Source organism: Garra rufa, chromosome 3, assembly GCF_049309525.1.
Source record: "Garra rufa chromosome 3, GarRuf1.0, whole genome shotgun sequence".
Classification (NCBI taxonomy): Eukaryota; Metazoa; Chordata; class Actinopteri; order Cypriniformes; family Cyprinidae; genus Garra; species Garra rufa.
This window is the reverse complement of record NC_133363.1, coordinates 52,074,022-52,094,000: the sequence shown is the minus strand read 5'-3', so window position 1 is coordinate 52,094,000 and position 19,979 is coordinate 52,074,022. Positions and strand designations below refer to the sequence as shown.

Below are 19,979 nucleotides of genomic sequence, written 5' to 3'. Positions count from 1 at the left end.
AATGAATAAATATAAAAAATAAATTAATGCAAACATAAATACTTAAGTATTAATTAAATATAAAATATTTTTTAAATAAATGAAAATACAGAAAGTAATGAATAAAGACAAAAGGTAAAAAAAAAAAATATTTAATGTGGATTAGCTTGTGTATCAGTGGAATCAACACAAAGTGGAGATTTTTGTTCGCATGACCATGTTCAGATAAATTTTGTGGTGTTATCCTGGAACGAATGCTCCTGAAAAGAAAAAAGCACAAGTTAATATGAATAAATGAACAAAAGAAGCCACATTGTGTGAGATTGATAAAGGACATCTGTACAGTGACATCACACATGCAGCCACTATCATCCTTATTTTGCAAATTACAATTCGCCGCGCCTGTTTATACATTAAAAATGTCATATGTCATATTTATTTCTATTTTTTTTTTTACTCCAAAACAGTTTGCTCGCATTTATTTACTTATCACTTTAGTTTAGTGTAGAATAAAAATTAGCAAAGTTTTTATTTTAGTCCTTTATCAAAACAAAAACAAAAGCAACAGACAAAAAGAATAAAAGTTACTTTTATTCAACTAGCAAGGTTTATTTATTTTTATTAGAAATGACATAGACGTCTCCCAGAACATAGTAAGACGATGTACAAGAGGCATCGTTGTGGAAAAAAATATTACTCATCTTTTATTTACATTTGAACAAAAAGTGGCATGTCCAAAATTATTCATACCCTTCTCAATAATCAATAGAAAAGACTTTATTGGCTATTACAGCAATTAAACACCTCCTGTAATTGCTGACCAGCTTTTTGCATGTCTCCACTGGTATTTTTGCTCATTCATCTTTAGCGATGAGCTCCAACTCTTTCAGGTTGGAGGGTCTCCTTGCCATCACCCTGATCTTTAGCTCCCTCCACAGATTCTCAGTTGGATTTAAGTCAGTACTCTGGCTGGGCCACTGCAAAACGTTAATGTTTTGTCTGCTAACCATTTCTTCACCACTTTTGCTGTGTGTTTTGGGTCGTTGTTGAGCTGAAATGTCCACTGGTGCCCAAGGCCAAGTTTCTCTGCAGCCTGCCTGATGTTGTTGTTGAGAATTTTGATGTATTGCTCCTTTTTCATGGTGCTGTTTACTGGAATTAGGTTCCCTGGTCCACCGGCTGAAAAACACCCCCAAAACATTAGGTTCCCACCACCATGTTTGACAGTGGGGATGGTGTTCTTAGGGTTGAAGGCTTCTCCTTTTTTTACATCAAATGAAGGCTATATCATTGTGGCCAAACAATTCAATTTTTGTTTCATCTGACCATAAAACAGAAGACCAGAATTCTGCTTCTTTGTCGAAATTATCATTTGCAAAGGCCAAGCAGGCTTTTGTGTGCCTTATCTGGAGAAGTGGTATCCCCTTTTTTTTCTGCGTCCGCGGAGCCCATCGGTGTGCAGTGTCCCTTGGACTGTCTGCCTTGAGATGTTGCCACCAGCAGAGCTCAGATTCATCAGGACGGCCTTGGTGGTGATTCTTTTTTACCTCTCTCACTATTATCCTGGCCAGCGCAGGTGTCACTTTTGGCTTCTGACCACGTCCTCTAAGATTTTTCACAGTTGTGGAACATCTTGTATTTTTTAATAATACTTTGCACTGTAGCCACTGGAACTTCAAACCATTTAGATATGGTCTTATAGTCCTTTCCTGACTTGTGAGCAGCCACAATGCACAGCCGCAGGTCCTCAGTGAGCTCCTCTGTCTTAGCCATGACTGTCCACAGCAGAGAGCTTCTGTTTTTCACCTGTTGAGTTGATTAAAACAGCTGTTCCCAATGAATCAGGGTAATTAGGATGCTTTAGAACAGCTTTGACTATTTGGAATGGTATATAACTTTGGATTTTCCCATAGACTAAGACAGTTTGCAAAGGGTATGAATAATTTTGGACATGCCACTTTTTGTTCAAATATAAATAAAAGCTGAGAATTTTTTTTTCCACAATGATGCCTCTTGTACATCGTCTTGTTATCTTTTGGGAGAAGCCTGTGTCATTTCCGGTCAAAAAAAAAACTTCCTTGTTGAATAAAAGTAACTTTAAATCAGAATTTGCCAATGGTAGGAATAATTTCGGGCTTGACTGTATCTATTGAAAGCATAGATTGAAAGAGTAAAATATACATGCAACAGATGGGTGGCGCTCATGAGTGCGTGGGTGCATCCTTTCTTTTGGGAAATTTGAAACCAGTGTAGGTCAGAAAAGAGTAGTGGACGTAGGGAAAAAACATTTTACTTTTATCAAAAATGAGAGGGGAATTTAATACAGCATTTCTTTGTCTAATCTCACCTTCACGTCTTTCGTCTTATTTTCTTTTACATTTCTGTGTTTTCTAATGCGTGTAAGGTATTGTATTCTAATGTAGTGTAAGGATATTCTGTAGTCTTTGGTTATATCACCTAAATGCAGCTGACATTGTTTTTTTGGAAAAGGTCCTAAATACTGAAGAAAAACGCACTGTAACGTCTGTGGTGTCAAGTTCAGCCTTTCCATCTGTAATGTCGAAATACTGTAGGAACTCTTCGTACTCCGGATGGGAGAGGGGCGGAAACATTCCGAAAACCCCACAACGGACCTTTTTAGGGGGTTTTGGCCGCAATATAATATCTATTGTTTTGAACACATACAGTGAAGACCAGCAGAAGAAATGACCAGTAAGATATTTTACATATAATGTATATTTTACAAATGTATTTGTTTAAGAATATATCTGTTATTTATACCAACCGAGCCAGACTGATCCAAAACTTCTGACGATGTTTGAAATAAACAGGCGAAGCAGAGGTTTCGGCAGCTGCTGCAGCCCAGAGTGCGAGCAATTCGGGCGAGGCGGGAACGTTAGTGGAAGTTACTTTCCAGAGGAACCCCAGTCAAAAATACAAATACTTGGAGGCAGAACCCAAGATTTTAGGGGTACACATTAAGTTGATATCAAAGTGGAATACAGTTAGAATATAATGTCGTCTCAAAAACTGAAGAGTTTTTTGTCTCACCCATAGGTGACAGAGATCGCGTTGGCTGTCTTCTCCGTTGTTTGCAGACTTACGTTTTATAGCTATCCAACTGGATGGAACAGCGTAATGATATCGTTTTTATGTGTTGTAAGTGTCCATTCTGTCTTTTAACTGCATACTCCTTTTAAAAAAATGTTTTGATGATGATAGTAAATGATTACATCAGGGCTGCCAACGTTAGAGTTCATCTTAGAGTGAGAATACCCACAGCAGTCCCTATAGGGGGTTCGGGGACACTGGGGCATGCCGGATTTAGTCGTTATACTTTTATAAATAATTGCAACTGCATTTTAAAAATATTTTAAAACGAATTCAAATATTTATCTATTAATCTATTATTCTGCATTGCTTGAACATCTGTTCTGAGAAATTATATTTTTCTCCTTTATTAACTCGCACCTGTAATGTAATCATGGATTACATTACTACAATTTTTGTCATGTAATTTGGAATCTACCAAGCTCTGATACATAAAAATGACTTCATTTTAAAATAATAATAATTATAATAAAAGTGTAAAAATGCAACAGTTTAAAACCTATTAATTGGTTAACAGTAAGTTCCACTACTATATACGTATCAGTAATTAAATGTACATTTTACAGTAGTATACCATTTTTGGAAATGGCAAAAGAAAAATTTTATGGTAAATAACCGTAAATTGACATTTCCCGAAATCCCCGCCTGCATTACATTTCATATTTGATGTTTATTCTTTAAAATAACTATATTTCTTATTAGTTTTTTCTTATTATTTGTGTACATTAGGGTTGTATGTTGCATCTAGTGTTGTTAAATACATTTTTATTTCATTATTTCAGTTTCATGTGTGTTACCACAATGGTGTTTAGTGTTTGTGTGAATGACACTGTGCTCATTCTACATATGCTATTATTTAAAAGCTGCTTTTGGTGGTTATCAGCGTATTACAAAGGTAGAAAAACAGATTTCAGTGCTTCCATAGGTTGCTATATTAACATTATATCAGTTGTATGTAAATTATGTTAAATCTATAAAACCTAAAGTGTTGGTACCAAAAATTTTTATGGTAAAATTCTGGCATCCACAGCTTTTTCAATGTAATTAAGTTAAATATTTAGTATTTATTAATTTTATATTATAAATAAAGGTATAAAGGTATACATTTCTGATAGTATAAATTTTATAGCATTTCAGAATTGCATTTGTGTAGAGCTCTACAAAAAAAAATTCTTCAGTATGATTTACCACTATTTCCTTTTAACAGGGCATAATTTCCGGCAGTGTGGCGATAGCAGCACAGAAACTTCACCTACCAACAGTACGTTTTTGAGAGCCCAGCCTGTCTGGACAGAATCTGGACAGCCAAAAACAATTAAATTTATATATATTTTTAATATGCACTATATGCAGAACGTACCAACTGAATTTCTGAGTTCCCACTAAAAATGTATCACTGAAGAGGCACTTATAAATAAGCATTTCTGAGTGTACCTGTGGTTTTGTCTCTTAACAGCTCAAGGCTTGTTTGGGAATGCAGGTGGTCACATGTTTGGCATATGCTTTCTGTCTTTATGGAACAACAGTTCTGCCAAATGCAGATCTCACTGGCTGCTGGCGTTACTATAATCATACTCAGATGACATATGAAAATGACGTATGTATAGATTTAGAGGTAAGCAAAACTGTTCTAAATAGAATATTTTGTTATAAAATGTTATTAGTGTCACTGTACGCTGTTCACATTTGCAACATTCACTAGGCTGTGAATTATGCATCCATTTATATATATATATAATATTGCTATTAATTGTAATAATCCAGTGAGATTTTAGTTTGCACAAGGAGTCTGACAACAGCCAGTGCTCCACACAGACATCTAATCTCATCATCACCCAGTCCGCCTGGAATGGCATGAAGAAACCAAACAAACTGAGACAGGCTAAATCCAGAAGAACTGTGGCAACGTCCCCAAGATGCTTCAAGAGACCTACCTGCAAAGCTACCTGAAAAGCTATGAGCAAGTGCACCTAGGGCTAAAGCTGTTTTAAACACCAAGCGTGGTCACACCAAATGTTGATTTAATTTAGTTAATAGAAGTTAATTGATAAAGAAAACCTATTTTTGACATTATTTTTGACAGCATCCTCATTTTACAGCATTTGTACACAAGTGCCTGAAACTTTTAAGAGTGCTGTAGCTTTGCAGGTAGGTTTCATGAAGCGTCTTGGAGACTTTGTCACAGATCTCTCCAAAGCAACTATTTGTAATGTCTACCTGATACTTTCTTATTTAACACAATATTTATTAATTAATAATTAATTTGTGATTAATTAGATTAATTAATTGACACGTAATTAATTAGATTTAAAAAATTATATATATACACGTATATATACAGCAGCAAGTGAACAGTCATTTCTTGAAATTCATGTGTTAAAATCAGGAAAATGGGGAAATAAAAAGTTCTGACTGAATCTGACCTGGGTCCTGGCATGTATGTGGATGTTACTTTAACAATTACCACATACTTAAAAACTGTCTCAGACCACATACACATAGTGTGCCCAAAAGGCAGTGGACTCTTTTAACAGGATAATGCATCTTTCCACACTTCAAAATTTGTTCAGGAATGGTTTGAGGAGCACAAACAGTTGAATGTATACCCCAGATCTCAGTCTGATTGAGCATGTATGACATGTGCTGGACCAACAAGTCCAATCCCTGGAGGCCCCACCTTGCAAACTTGCAGGTCTTAAAGGAGCTGTTTTGGCAGCACAAGGGCAAATTAGGCGGGTAGTTTTTAATGTTGTGGCTGATCAGGATATATATTTATATATTGCCTATCCTCTTTACTTACAGAAGGGATTAGGTCTACTGTATTCATTAGATCAACTCATGGAGACAACTCAGATTGTCCTCTCTGTCACACTAGCCGCATACTGCTGCAAAGTGATTCCTTGCTGCACTCCCAGATCTCATGTGGTAAGCAATGCTCATTTTATAAATCTGGCAAGCAGTATAAATGATAAACAGCATAATGCAAGTTAACTGTTTCTGTCTTTTTCAGCCTGTTGTCGTTATGACTCCACCCACAGCTCCGCAATGAAAGTGAGAGTGTTTGCATTCAAAAAGATTGAAAACACTAATAAAACTCGATCTTAGAACACATTAGTAGATAAACTAATACATTATACCATAGTCAAATATAATATCGCTAATATATTTCTGTAAAAATGTTTTGAAAACATCTTGTTGTTGTTTACACAACAGTTTATGCATGCAAATATGTGTAATTGCTAGTATGAATTAATATCTTAATCAGTTTTATAATACAACATAAACAAAACCTGTAAAAATAGCCTTTTACAGAACATATACTGCATGTTCTGATTCCTCAGCTGGTGTATGGACATTGTCGATACTCAAATGAAAGGATATTACAATTTAATAAACAATTATTTAAATCTAATTACAGTCTACATATTGTTGAGTTTTATGTGTTTACAATTTCTTCACATTTTATTTATTTTCTTTAAAGGAGTATTCCAACCCAAAATGAAAATTTTGTCACTCAACCTAATGTTGCTCATAACCAGTTTCTTTCACCTGTGGAACTTAAAAAGATATTATGATGGATTTAACTAATCCAAAATACAGAAAAATCAGTAATATTGTGAAATACTTTTACTATTTAAAAATAACGCCTTTCTATTTGAATATGTTTTAAAATGTAATTTATTCCTGTGATCAATGCAAAATTTTCAGCATCATTACTCCAGTCTTCAGTGTCACAAGATCCTTTGGAAATCATTCTAATATGCTGATTTGCTGTTCATCAAAGCATTTTTATTATTATTGCTATTATCAAGATTTAAAACAGTTGAGTAATTTATTTCAGGACTTTTTGATGAATAGACAGATCCAAAGATCAGCATTTATCTAAAATAAAAAGCTTTTGTAACATAATACACTACACCATTCAAAAGCTTGGAGTCAGTATAATTTTTTTTTTTTTTTTTTAGAAATATAGAAATTAAAAAACTTTTTTTAAACACAAGGATGCTTTAAATTAATCAAAAGTGATGATAAAGATATTTATAATGCTACAAAAGATTTCTTTTTCAGATAAATGCTGTTCTGAACTTTCTATTCATCAAAGAAACTAGAAAAATGTTTATACTTAGCTGTTTTCAACATAATAATAATGTTTTTTGAGCAGCAAAAGATTTTTTTAAAGGATCGTGTGACTAGAGTAATGATGCTAAAAATTCAGCTTTAAAAACCACAGGAATAAATAACATTTTAAATATATTCAAATAGAAACAGATTTGTGACCCTGGATCACAAAACCAGTCTTAAGTCGCTGGGGTATATTTGTAGCAATAGCCAAAAATACATTGTATGGGTCAAAATTTTTGATTTTTCTTTTATGCCAAAAATCATTAAGAAATTAAGTAAAGTTCATGTTCCATGAAGATTTTTTGTAAAATCCCTACTGTAAACATATCAAAATGTAATTTTTGATTTGTAATATGCATTGTTAAGAACCTAATTTGTACAACTTTAAAGGTGATTTTCTCAGTCTTTTTGATTTTTTTGCATCCTCAGATTTCTGATTTCAAATAGATGTATCTCAGTCAAATATTGTCCTATATTAGGACATATATTAGGCTTATTTATTGAGCTTTCATATGATGTATAAATCTCAGTTTTGTCAAATTTAACCTTATGACTGGTTTTGTGGTCCAGGGTCACATATTTTAAATAGTAATAATATTTCAATATTTTGCTGTACTTTGAATCAAATAAATTCAGTCTTGGTGAGCAGAAGAGACATTTTTAAAAAACATTTTTGACTGGTAGTGTAATTATTGTGGCAAACACACGACAGCAATGCTAATAATGTAACTTCAACTAATAAAGTTCATATTCAACCACTAACCTGATGTTGAGAATGGATTTGTTCTTTCTAAATAAGAAAAAAAAAAAAAATTATATATATATATATATATATATATATATATATATATATATAAACACTTCACAAAATGTGTGATGCCAAATAGTCTTTAATAATTTCATAAGCAAAAATAAAGCAAATTTCAAAAAGGTTTAATGATTCAAATCTTAAAATCATTACCGACAATTTAGAAATGATCTTCATAAAGAATCTTCACAGAAGATAAAAATCAGATTCTGCAGATCGGTCTATTTAAAGTGAATGAAAAAGGTTCTGATCTCCTTCGGATGAATGGTAACATTGAAGTCCTGGGTTGTGCTGCTGAAAAAATCTGTTCGCTCTGTAAAAGGAGAAAAAAATCCAGCAGTTAATGGGTCTGACATTTCTCATCACATCTATTCAATCTGATTTAATTACTTGTCAGATTGAGTATAGTGGTTTCCAATCATAACTGAGATCTCACCTTCTTTTCGAACACTTTCATCGGTTTTCCAGCTCCACCTCTGGAGGTCTGATATATTCCATGTTCCAGTGAGGGAACGCTCCTGAACTTTGGTTACTTCCCCTATGCCCCTCATAACTTCCTGTTAATGAATTAATTAAAGAATTTACTGTTAAATGGCAATGCTTAAAAAAAAAACAAGAAAAACAACAGATTCAATGTACCTTCAGGTTAATAGTGGCGGGCTGTGATAGGACTGGGTCTTCTCCTTCTTCATACAGGTGTGTGATCCTCAAAAGAATACGGTCAAAGTCTATCTCAGACTTTCTCTCTCCACCTTGGAAGGTAATATATACATTTTAAGCGTACTATACATTATATTTTTTCCTGTTTTATTGTGTATGGTATATTCTTGCCTACCTGAGTTGAGACTGTGGAGGTGCTGGGTGTGATCAGGACTGTAGTTCCAGCCAGGGATGCTGAGGGTCTGAATGTGGAGGTTCTGGGGCAGCGCAACCGGCTGAACAAACGGCCCTCTAAATTTCTCTCTCTGGTTCCATGGCTTTTCTGTGTAAGGGAATGTGTTTTACTTTTCTTTGTCTCTGCTTGCTTACCAAAATGTACAAAACACACAGATATGATATGGAAAACAAACATTTTGTTATTGTTGTTCGGTACACTTTAGTAAAGCACACTATCTTCTAAGTCTGCCCCCAATAGGCTTGGTAGACCAAAATTTGATTAGTCTGTAGTCGCAAAAAAAAAGTGCCAAAGTCATCTCTAAAAGGAGAAGTCCAGTTCCAGAACAAAAATTTACAGATAATGTACTCACCCCCTTGTTATCCAAGATGTTCATGTCTTTCTCTTTCGGTCGTAAAGAAATTGTTTTTTTTTTTTAGAAAAATATTTCATGATTTTTCTCCATATAGTGGACTTCTATGGTGCCCCGAGTTTGAACTTACAAAATGCAGTTTAAATGTGGCTTCAAACGATACCAAATGCAGCTGTAAATGATCCCAGCCGAGGAAGAAGGGTTTTATATAGCGAAACGATCGGTTATTTATTTACTTTATTACAATTTATATACTTTTTAACCAAGCGGCAACCTCCCGCTCTCTCTATTGAAACCAACACGGAAGTGACTTAAACTGCAGTTCATCGACTGGCCCCTAGAGATATAGACTCCCCATGTTAAAATGCTCAACTTTACAGCAGAAAAAAATGTTTACAACCTGGTACAAAAAGTGTTTTTGGTCTATATAGCTAATTTTGCCCTTCATGACAACTGTAAAGGGGGGGGTTAATTTTTTTTATAACTTATCCGTTTAAGTTATATTAAGCCTTAAAGTTCTGCATAATTAAGGGCGTGGTCACTTGAGTGACAGGTGGATTGCTGCTGCTGTAACCACTGTTGCGCTAGGCGGGCGTGGTTTCAGCAACCAGCTCCACCCACGTCCCGCCTCTTTGCCCATATTCGATTATCCGGGAGTGACGCCCACTATGAGCTTCAAAAATGCTCTTTAGAAACTATGCGTGACATCATGGACACTATGTCCATATTTTTACAGTCTATGGGTCTTGTCTTGCTCTTCCTGAACTCAGTTTTTTCCCGGTTCAAGACAGGGTATGTCGAAAAACTCCCATCTCATTTTCTCCCTTAACTTCAAATCTTCCTAAATCGATTTTTCTTTGCAGATTCACTTTGCAAACACTGAGTCGATACTTCTGCAGCGATGTAGATTTTGAAATGATTTTTAAAGTTGAGGGAGAAAGTTTGATGGGAGTTTTTCGACATACCCTAACTGTCTTGAATGGGGAAAAAAACAGAGTTCAGGCAGAGCAAGACAAGAGGAGTGTTTGAGGTTAAAAAGTATATCAATTGTAATTTAAAAAAAAAAAAAACGATCATTTTGCTAGATAAGACCCTTCTTCCCCGCATTTGGGATCATTTGAAGCACATTTAAACTGCAATTTGGAAGTACATTGGAAGTCATGGGCACCATAGAAGTCCACTATATGGAGAAAAATCCTGAAATGTTTTCCTCAAAAAACATTATTTCTTTACGATTGAAGAAAGAAAGACAAGAACATCTTGGATGACAAGGGGATGAGTACATTAACCCGAAAACAAAGAAAGCACTAGTTTATCAATAAATCATTGAAATGTTAATGCAGTCTCCTTAATGTTTTTCTCTGACACATTCATAACCATTTCTTCTGCCAGCGTGCTGTGGCAAGCTTTATGCATGCGCTTGAGCGTTTATTAGGCTATGTAGACAATTAAAGGCCAAATTATTATAGTTTAAATGATTTATTAATAAACATGCAATTCGTCGATTAATCGCTTAAAATGAATGACTACTGGTCGACCAGAAAAAAGTTTTAGTCAAGAGCAGCCCTACTTTCTTCACATTTTGGTATTCTTCACCTCTTTTAGTTATTTTTAATGAAGAGGAGCTGAGAACTAAATAAAAAACAGTCTAGCAATGCCAGTATCTGCAAACTCACGGGGTTGGTCAATGGGAATAACCACAGGTCTGTGCTGCAGCTCTAGTGCCTCCTGTTGGTACATAGATGACAAGGCAAAAGGGGAGCCCATCATCATCCAAAGAACTGGCCGCACCACAGAGGAGTCATTAAGAGTCAGGTTATAACCCAGATTCCACTCCTGGTTGTTCCAAAGCCGCCTATGAAGCATCACCTAATGCACACACAATTCACAGATTACAAATGGTTTATAAAACTCAGTTGGGTAACAGAGAATGCAAATGCTAAATGCGAACACTTACTTCTAGTTGGCCCTGACTTAGACTGGCCACTCCATGAGCTCTTTCACTGAGGAACACGACTCTGCTGGAATCATCTTCTATGTATGCCGCTCGTACCATTGGGTAGTAATTCTGTGCATGTAAACACAACAGGCGTATGTTAAAAATAAGCACATATCTTAACATACAACAAACTGGTATGATTTATGAATTTTAGATGTAAAGAAACCTTACACGAGCGACTGTGTTGTTGACAAAGGTCTTATATGTCCTTTTCATCATCTGATAGCCGTTGTTATCAGTAAACAGTGTTCTGTTATTCTTCAGACTTGTGCGGGTTCTGAACACGGTCTCTCTGTTCATCTCTAGAGGGCCCACTTTATAGCTCTGCTCCAATCTGAAACACGCCAGCTGGCCTTCAAACCCTACCGGCACTCTGGTGACCACAGAGTAAGTGTGGTCCTTGTCTTCTTCCTCTCTGCAGAGAGAACATTTTAACAAATTTTAGACCTGAGAACTTCTGGATTTTTACGTTTTTGGATAAAATATGAGTGGGCTGCAAATAAGGCTTATCTTAGTTACTATTTGTTTCTACTCAAAATATCTAAAAACATTTTTAAATTAAGATGCATTTACTAGATAAGCAAAATGACATAAGATATTTAGTATTTTTTCCAGGGGGGAAAACTAAATTAAGTGCAGTTTGCTTAAAATTATCTGCCAGAGTAGTTCACTTTCAGAACAAAAATTTACAGATAATGTACTCACCCCCTTGTTATCCGAGATGTCCATGTCTTTCCTTCTTCAGTCGTAAAGAAATGATGTTTTTTTGAGGAAAACATTTCAGGATTTCTCTCTATATAATGGACTTCTATGGTGCCCCCGAGTTTGAACTCCTAAAATGCAGTTTAAATGCAGCTTCAAAGTGCTCTAAATGATCCCAGCCGAGGAATAAGGGTCTTATCTAGCAAAACGATCGGTTATTTTCTAAAAACATTTACGATTGATATACTTTTTAATCTCTACACAGAGTACACATAGAGCTAGACAAGACAAGCATTTGAGGTTAAAAAGTATATAAATTGTAATTCTTTTTAGAAAATAACTGATCGTTTGCTAGATAAGATCCTTCTTTCCTCGGCTGGGATCGTTTAGAGCCCTATGAAGCTGCATTTTGGAAGTTCAAACTCGGGGGCACCATAGAAGTCCATTATATGGAGAGAAATCCTGAAATGTTTTCCTCAAAAAACATAATTTCCTTACGACTGAAGAAAGAAAGACATGAACATCTTGGATGACAAGGGGGTGAGTACATTAACTGTAAATTTTTGTTTTGAAAGTGAACTACTCCTTTAAGATGCAGTCATACAGACTAACATTTTAAATTCAGGACATTAAAAAACACTTTCTCTTTTACCTGTAGAAATACTGACGTATTTCTGAGACAACCTTCCCCGGCACAATCTCCATGGCCACAGATTTGTATGCACGAATGGCTGAGCCGTTGGCAGTAAAGATATAGTTGTCTGAGATTGGCCCGGCGTGGACATCCCCATTAGCCTTATACTCCCAGAAATCCTGCTGTACTCTAATTCTCATCTTTTCAGACCTGTAATGGATAGACGAGGTCAGAAATTCAATTTAAATGCTCTAGTGAGCTTAACTGTGGCAATCTGATTTATGAAACGTATTAAAGGATAACTTGCCTGTCTGTGATGCTGTGCAGAAGGTTTGTCTCTTGGTCAAACATCAGTTTGTAGCACTCATTCAGCACTGGTAATAACTTCCTACCTGTCCTCTTCCACTGGCTCACATTCTTCTTCTTAAATTTCACTACTCTTGCCACATGAGTCGCCCCACAGGCAGACCCAGTGTCACTGTGGGATTGTGGGAACTGCACAATGTACTTTCTGTACTGCAGTCCACCCAGCTCAACAATGAAGAACAGATCGTAGACAGTGGAAGACTCCATCGATTGCTGGATCTGCAGTTAATTATTGAGTTTGTTATTAGTTGAAACAACATATGACTACATTTCATGATAGAAGCAAAAAATGGGATAAACGGAATTAATATGACAATAAAAAAATATGTTTTGCTACCTGAGCAGGTACTGCCTTTCCTTCCTCGTCAAGCACAACTGCCATTGCATATGCAACAGAAATATTAATATATGTTGAAATGTTCCAAGCAAGTGGGTTGTACACGATGATATGCTGTTCAAGAACATTTTCAGAGTCTGAAACAACAACAAAACATTTATTAGCCAATATAGCCTTTGAACAACCAAACTATACTTCACATTTTTGCTACTGATGACTACTAATGATGGCAAAAATTGCAAAAACTGCAAACCTGCAACATGTGCTTTCAATAAACAGAACGTTTCTGTGCGCTTGTGTGTTGTTAATCAAGGTACATATTTTAATTTAATAAAAATTATAATCAATTATTTAAATTTATTTAGAGATGTATAGTAATAATGTTGTATAATAATGTAATATAGTACTTATGGAAGCCTGTTTTCACCACTGAATAAAAAATTAAGAAAGGTAATTGCAACTTTTTAATCTCACAATTCTGACTGTTTTTCTCGCAATTGCAAATTGCAATTCTGATTTTCACAAACTCGGAATTCTGACTTTTTCTCAGAATTGTGAATTTATATCTTGCAATTCTGACTTTATAACACGCAACTCACAATTTTGAACATGAGTCTTTTTTCCCCCCTCAAAACTCGACTTCATAACTCACAACTGCAAGTTTATACCTCACAATTCTGAGAACAAAAGCCAGAATTGCATGAAAAGTAAGGATTGTCCGATATAAACTCGCAATTGGTAAAGAAAAGTCAGAATTGCGAGATACAAACATGCATTTGCTAGAAAAAAGTCTGAATTTTGAAATTTTTATCTTGCAATTCTGTCTTTCTCTCAATTGTGAGTTTATAGTCACAATTCTTAGAAGAAAAAAATCAGAGTTGTGTGAAAAAAAAGAAGAATTGTGAGATATAAACTTTTTTTCTCAGAATAGAGTTATCTCGCAATTGTGATATTTTTTCTCAGAATTATGAGTATATATCCCAATATATCTCAATTCTGACTTAATAACATGCAACTCACAATTCTGAGAACATATCAGTCTTTTTTCCCCCCCTCAAAACTGGACTTTATAACTCACATTTGCAAGTTTATATCTCACAATTCTGAGAAAAAAAGTCAGAATTGCATGAAAAAATTATGAACTGTAAGATACAAACTTGCATTTGCTAGAAAAAAGTCAGAAGTGTGAGGTTTTTATATCTTGCAATTCTGACTTATTTCTCGCAATCGTGAGTTTATATCACGTATTTCTGAGAAAAAAAGTCAGAATTGTGAGTCTATATCTCGTAATACTCTGAAAAAAAGTCTGACTTTATAACTTGCAATAGCAAGTTTATATCATGCAATTCTGACTATAACTTGCAATTGTGAGTTTATATCTTGCAAATCTGAGAAAAAAGTCGGAATTGCCAGTTTGTATCACACAATTCTTAAAAAAATCGCAGACTTGTGAGATAAAAAGTAGCAATAATCTTTTTTGTAAGTAAGAATGTTTTAATCATGTTTAGTAATGCATTTCACATATCACTGGTCAAACAGGAAAATATAAGATTTTAACACAGAATATAGATCTATATGCTGAGAAGAAAGATTCAGAGAATCTAAATAAAGAAATGTACCAGTCTTTACTGTGGTGGGTCTGGTTTCAGGTGGGTGACTGATGTCATTGGAAAGTTCAAGGGTTTGTGGAAGCAAGAATATCGCTGCCATGAGCTCCTCAGCTCCCATCATGCCTTGCAAGAGATGCTCCATGTACATTTCAGCCACTTTGGGGGATTCAGTCCCTGTGATGCCATCATGATGCTGAACCTGGAACAAACCAGATAATGACCAGTCAATTTCTAGTCATGCACAAATGATTAGTGTCTTAGCAGGATCATGTTTGAATTAAGCCTGAATAATAATTTAGTAACAGACAGACATTAATGATTTTGCAACTAAATAAAATTAAATTGCAAATGGCATGCTGCCAAGAGTTGCACAAAAAGAAATTGTTGTGGCATGAATACATGTTTTAAAACCAGGCACCTCTGAGACAGCCCACCGCAGGGCCTTGAGTTGGTCTAGAGCCCATTCTTTCTGAACTGGTCCGTCTGGAAAGCTGACACGGTATCTAGTGAAGAGAGACTCTGCTGCATACAGGAGGGAACTCGCTCGTCTCGCTACTCCTTTCAGAACATTTCTGGAACCATAGAACCCAGTCCATGCCTGAAATGGTTCTGGAAAATTAGTATAAAACACAATTTAGGACCGTTTTGTTAACCTTTTCAAATGCCAAGGGTTTTCGGAAGCAGAAACTTCTATAGTGGTGAATGGATGTAAAATGTTAGAATTTCCTGTCACTCTCTTAGCTGTTATATTACAAACACTCACACAGCAGTGTGAGTAGTTTTAGTTACTAGATGTAGTAATTGGTGTGTTTTTGTCACTTTTACTAGTTTTATTTGTTTGTTTAGTATAATGACCCTGGGAAAAGGTCTATGAAACGGGTATCTCACAAATCTATAACATTCAAATTATAAACCTGTTGAGTAAGGAAGGAAGTCTTGGTTTCCTCTCACATCCCAGGACAAATTTGTTTGGTGCACCGTCTGAAAATAGTCCTTTAGTGTGGCATACTGAACTGCAACTCCATACTTGTCACTGTGTGCGTTGATGTAGTTCATTAAAACATCCATGTTCATAAACTGCACTGAAGCATTGAAGAATTGCTTGTCACAGCCCTGTAAATACAATATACCCTTGTAATATGAGTAAGTGAATATGTAAAAGAAATATGGTATGTGTTAGTCTGTGGTATGATAGAGCTGAACTGACCCAAGGCCAGAGAACATGACTGGTTCTGAACCACTGGGCCCTCTGTTTGATGTTGTCCACCATGGTCTGTGCATAATGCTCCACGGATTCTGTGGTCACTGGCAGACTCATGTTGGGGTATATGCCATCTTTAGGAGGGTCCGGAAACAGGGCAACACCATTCCAGTAAAACCCAGACCTGGACACAATAACAATATATATTAACAGCATGCTCAAATATGTTGTGTGTTCAAATTCTTTTTTTTTTTTTTTTTTCATAGAACAGTTTACATTTTTATACGCTACCATGCAAAAGTTTGAGATTGGTAAGAATGCTCTTATGCTCACCAAACCTGCATTTATTGGATTAAAATTACAGTTTAAAACCTCTAGTACTACAATATATTATTACAATTTTAAATAACTGTTTTCTATTTTATTATTTAAAAAACATTTAGTCATTATTCTATTAGTCATCTATTCTGATTAAGAACATTGAATATTTTTGTGGAAAAAAGTTACAATAAATTCCACTTTTCATCTTTGAAGCCGAATTTCTTTTAAATAAAAATCTTACTGACTTCAAATGTTGAATAACACTGTATAAATTAATAGACATGTATTTGCATGCTAAACAAAAATATAAGGTGTTACAAACACCTAACCTGTTAGAGAAGGGGATGTATGATGGTGTGCAGTAGCTGAACTGGTCCATTGTGTGTGTGAATATCTCTTGTTTTTCTTTTAAGGATGATGAACCTCTCCACACAAACTGCAATTTCTACAAATACAGATACAATATTATTACATGTATCAATTTATTATAATGTAAGCTGCATTTATTCTGAAAACTGAACATGCACAGCTGTATTATACATTTTTTCCAACATAAAAACAAACCAATGACGCAAAAGAGCAACCTTGTTTTTCTGCATGTCATCTTTAAGGTCATAGTCAATGCGAGAGATGAGGTGAGCGTCAAACCCCGCAAGGGCAAAGAGGACGGGGGTGGTGGCTGAGGCACCAAACGGGTCAACATGCCATCCGAAACGTGGCCGAATGCCAAAGGTCTCATACAAGAAGCCGTGACCCTCTACAACCCAGATGGAGAAAGAGAATGAGAGATGGAGATAAGAAGATCTTTACCTACACGACCAGTCAAAAGATTTTTTTATGTTATTTAAATAAGCCTCTTTTGCTCACCAGGCCTGCATTTATTTGATCCCAAGTACAGCAAAAACAGTACAATTTTAAAATATCCTTACTATTTAAAATAATTATTTTCTATTTTAATATATTTTAAAATGTAATTTATTCCTGTGATTTTAAAAGCTGAATTTATAGCATCATTACTGCAGTCACATGATCCTTCAGAAATCATTCTAATATTCTGATTTGCTGCTCAAAAAACATTATTATTATTATTATTATTATTATTATGCTGAAAACAGCTGGGTTTTTAGGTTTCTTAAATGAATAGAAAGATCCAAAGATAAGCATTTATCTGAAATAAAAAGCTTTTGTTACATTTATACACTCTACACCAGGGGTCACCAAACTTGATTCTGGAGGGCCGGTGTCCCGTAGAGTTTAGCTCCAACTTGCCTCAACACACCTGCCTGGAGGTTTTAAGTATATCTATTAAGACCTTGATTAGCTGGTTCAGGTGTGTTTGATTACTCTGTAGGATACCGGCCCTCCAGGCCTGAGTGTGGTGACCCCTGCTCTACACCATTAAATTTTATATTGACTCCAAGCTTTTGAATGGTATAGTGTATAATATTACAAAAGCTTTTTATTTTAGATAAATGTTAATCTTTGGATCCATCTACTCATCAAAGAATCCTGTAATGTACTAAACTGTTTTAAATATTGATAATAATAATATTAATAACGTTTCTTGAACAGCAAATCAGCATATTAGAATAATTTCTGAAGGATCATGTGACACTGAACACTGAAGTAATGATGAAAATGTACCTTTGACCACAGGAATAAATTAAATTTTAAAATGTATTTAAATAGAAAGTAGTTATTTAAAATAGTAAACATATTTCACAATATTACTGTTTTTGCTATATTTCAGATCAAATAAATGCAGGCTTGGTGAGCAGAAGAGATTTCTTTAAAAACATTAAAACTCTTACTGTTCAAAAACTTTTGACTGGTAGTGTACATGCAACATTTTTAACAATATCACCATAGTATTCTTTAAATAAGATGTCACACAAATATGGTAATCATTCAGCACTAAAGTATTTGTAAAGAGTTTCACGCTCAAGCACCTGTGAGCTGAAGAATGGCATCATCTACATCAGTCACTGCTTCATCATGCATCACCTGACCCCCGATTATAAACTCCAGACGACCCTCGTCCAGCAGCTGTCTCACCTGACATACAAAAACAAGTCAGCTTAAACCAGAGGTTTTCAATCTTTTCTGACGGACCCCAAATATGATCATCCTCATAAGGGATCATAAATTTTAAAATCAGCTATATTTCATATATTTATACAGACCTAATTTATACATAGTACTAGAGTACTGTTTTCAAAATAATTTATTTGAATTCTTTTTAAATCAATCTCTCTCTTTACACCTTCTTTTCAAGGACCCCCAGTACTCCATTGCAGCCCCCTAGGGGTCCCAGGACTCCAGTTTCAAAAATCCCTACCTTAAAAACAATAATTTAAAGGAGCAGTTCACTTTCAGAACAAAAATTTACAGATAATGTACTCACCCCCTTGTCATCCAAGATGCTCATGTCTTTCTTTGTTCAGTCGTAAGGAAACTATGTTTTGTGAGAAAAACATTTCAGGATTTCTCTCCATATAATGGACTTCTATGGTGCCCCCGAGTTTGAACTTCTAAAATGCAGCTTCAAAGGGCTCTAAACAATCACAGCCAAAGAAGAAAGGGTCTTATCTAGCAAAACTAGGGGTTACTTACAATTGATATACTTTTTAACCTCAAATGCTCGGCTTGTCTAGCTCGGCAAGACAAGCGTTTGAGATTAAAAAGTATATAAATTGTAAATGTTTTTAGAAATTAACCGATTATTTCGCAAGACCCTTATTCCGCGCCTGGGATCGTTTAGAGCCTTTTGAAGCTGAATTAAACTGCATTTTGGAAGTTTAAACTTGGGGGCACCATAGAAGTCCATTATATGGAGAGAAATCCTAAAATGTTTTCCTCAAAAAACATCATTTCTTTACGACTGAAGAAAGAAAGACATTAACATATTGGATGACAAGGGGGTGAGTACATTATCTGTACATTTTTGTTCTGAAATTGAACTTCTTTATCTAATTTACCTTCATTATGTAATATATAAAACCACCTAAAAATACATTTCTCAGTGCTTACCTGTTTCTTGTGCCAATCTGTTGCCACATTAACCCACCAGAGACGAAAAAACTCCTGCTCAACTGCGATGAATTTGCGGCTTTTGACTCGAGACAGCTCTTCAACTACACTGCTGTACACATTGCTGCCGTATGCATGCATGCTCTCCTACAACAGAGAAGTTTGACAACACTGTTGATGATAGCTCCACTTACGAAAACATACTGTACAAGTCACTAAATATCTGCGTTTTACCTGGACGGTGTACACCCAGCCGACATCCATATGACTGTGAGGAATGACAAAAGCTTGAATCGGCTCAGCTGCATCGTTTTCAGAGACTGTCATGAGCAACAAAACGAGAAAGAAAGATAAAAACATCATTGCCACTACAATATCATCAAAACATCGTAACCGGTGTTTGCTAGAGTCTCATGACTGCGTGTGACCATTTGCGCATGCGCGCTTTTACTTCCCATTTCATTCGCTTTGTTTATTTTTTTATTTATTATAACATTTGTTTTTGTTTTATT

General features: G+C 35.3%; 2 protein-coding genes across 3 annotated transcripts; one reads left to right on the top strand and one right to left on the bottom strand.

Annotated features, from left to right (window-relative positions):
* Positions 1-2,249: 2,249 nt before the first annotated feature.
* Positions 2,250-6,502, top strand: LOC141332283 (membrane-spanning 4-domains subfamily A member 4A-like). 2 transcript variants are annotated; one of them, XM_073837412.1, is made up of 8 exons: positions 2,255-2,383; positions 2,470-2,691; positions 2,811-2,950; positions 3,037-3,138; positions 4,298-4,351; positions 4,547-4,705; positions 5,893-6,015; positions 6,101-6,502. In XM_073837412.1, exons 2-8 carry the CDS (start codon positions 2,685-2,687, stop codon positions 6,137-6,139), a joined length of 624 nt encoding a protein of 207 aa, XP_073693513.1. In that variant the 5' UTR covers positions 2,255-2,383; positions 2,470-2,684; the 3' UTR covers positions 6,140-6,502. The 2 variants fall into 2 exon arrangements, with proteins under 2 accessions (XP_073693512.1, XP_073693513.1); XM_073837411.1 differs by having other exon boundaries at positions 2,250-2,691.
* A 1,591-nt stretch (positions 6,503-8,093) lies between these two features.
* On the bottom strand, positions 8,094-19,882 carry man2b2 (mannosidase, alpha, class 2B, member 2). Its single transcript, XM_073837297.1, has 19 exons — positions 19,702-19,882; positions 19,468-19,614; positions 18,387-18,492; positions 17,022-17,194; positions 16,767-16,882; positions 16,123-16,300; positions 15,830-16,028; positions 15,334-15,524; positions 14,925-15,114; positions 13,306-13,442; positions 12,910-13,187; positions 12,621-12,812; positions 11,438-11,681; positions 11,225-11,335; positions 10,944-11,136; positions 8,856-9,002; positions 8,660-8,772; positions 8,457-8,577; positions 8,094-8,333 (listed from the first exon to the last, which is right to left on the bottom strand). The coding sequence occupies exons 1-19, from the start codon at positions 19,828-19,830 to the stop codon at positions 8,242-8,244; spliced, it is 3,057 nt and encodes a 1,018-aa protein (XP_073693398.1). The 5' UTR covers positions 19,831-19,882; the 3' UTR covers positions 8,094-8,241.
* Positions 19,883-19,979: the final 97 nt, after the last annotated feature.

Excerpts from the sequence above, each read along its gene's own strand:
- LOC141332283 (XM_073837411.1), top strand. Across the intron at positions 2,951-3,036 it reads CAGAACCCAAGATTTTAGGG|GTGACAGAGATCGCGTTGGC; the intron begins GTACACATTAAG and ends TCTCACCCATAG. Across the intron at positions 3,139-4,297 it reads TGATATCGTTTTTATGTGTT|GGCATAATTTCCGGCAGTGT; the intron begins GTAAGTGTCCAT and ends TCCTTTTAACAG.
- man2b2 (XM_073837297.1), bottom strand. The coding sequence starts at position 19,830 with ATGATGTTTTTATCTTTCTTTCTCGTTTTGTTGCTCATGACAGTCTCT. Across the intron at positions 16,883-17,021 it reads ATGACATGCAGAAAAACAAG|AAATTGCAGTTTGTGTGGAG; the intron begins GTTGCTCTTTTG and ends CTGTATTTGTAG. Across the intron at positions 8,578-8,659 it reads CCGCCACTATTAACCTGAAG|GAAGTTATGAGGGGCATAGG; the intron begins GTACATTGAATC and ends ATTCATTAACAG.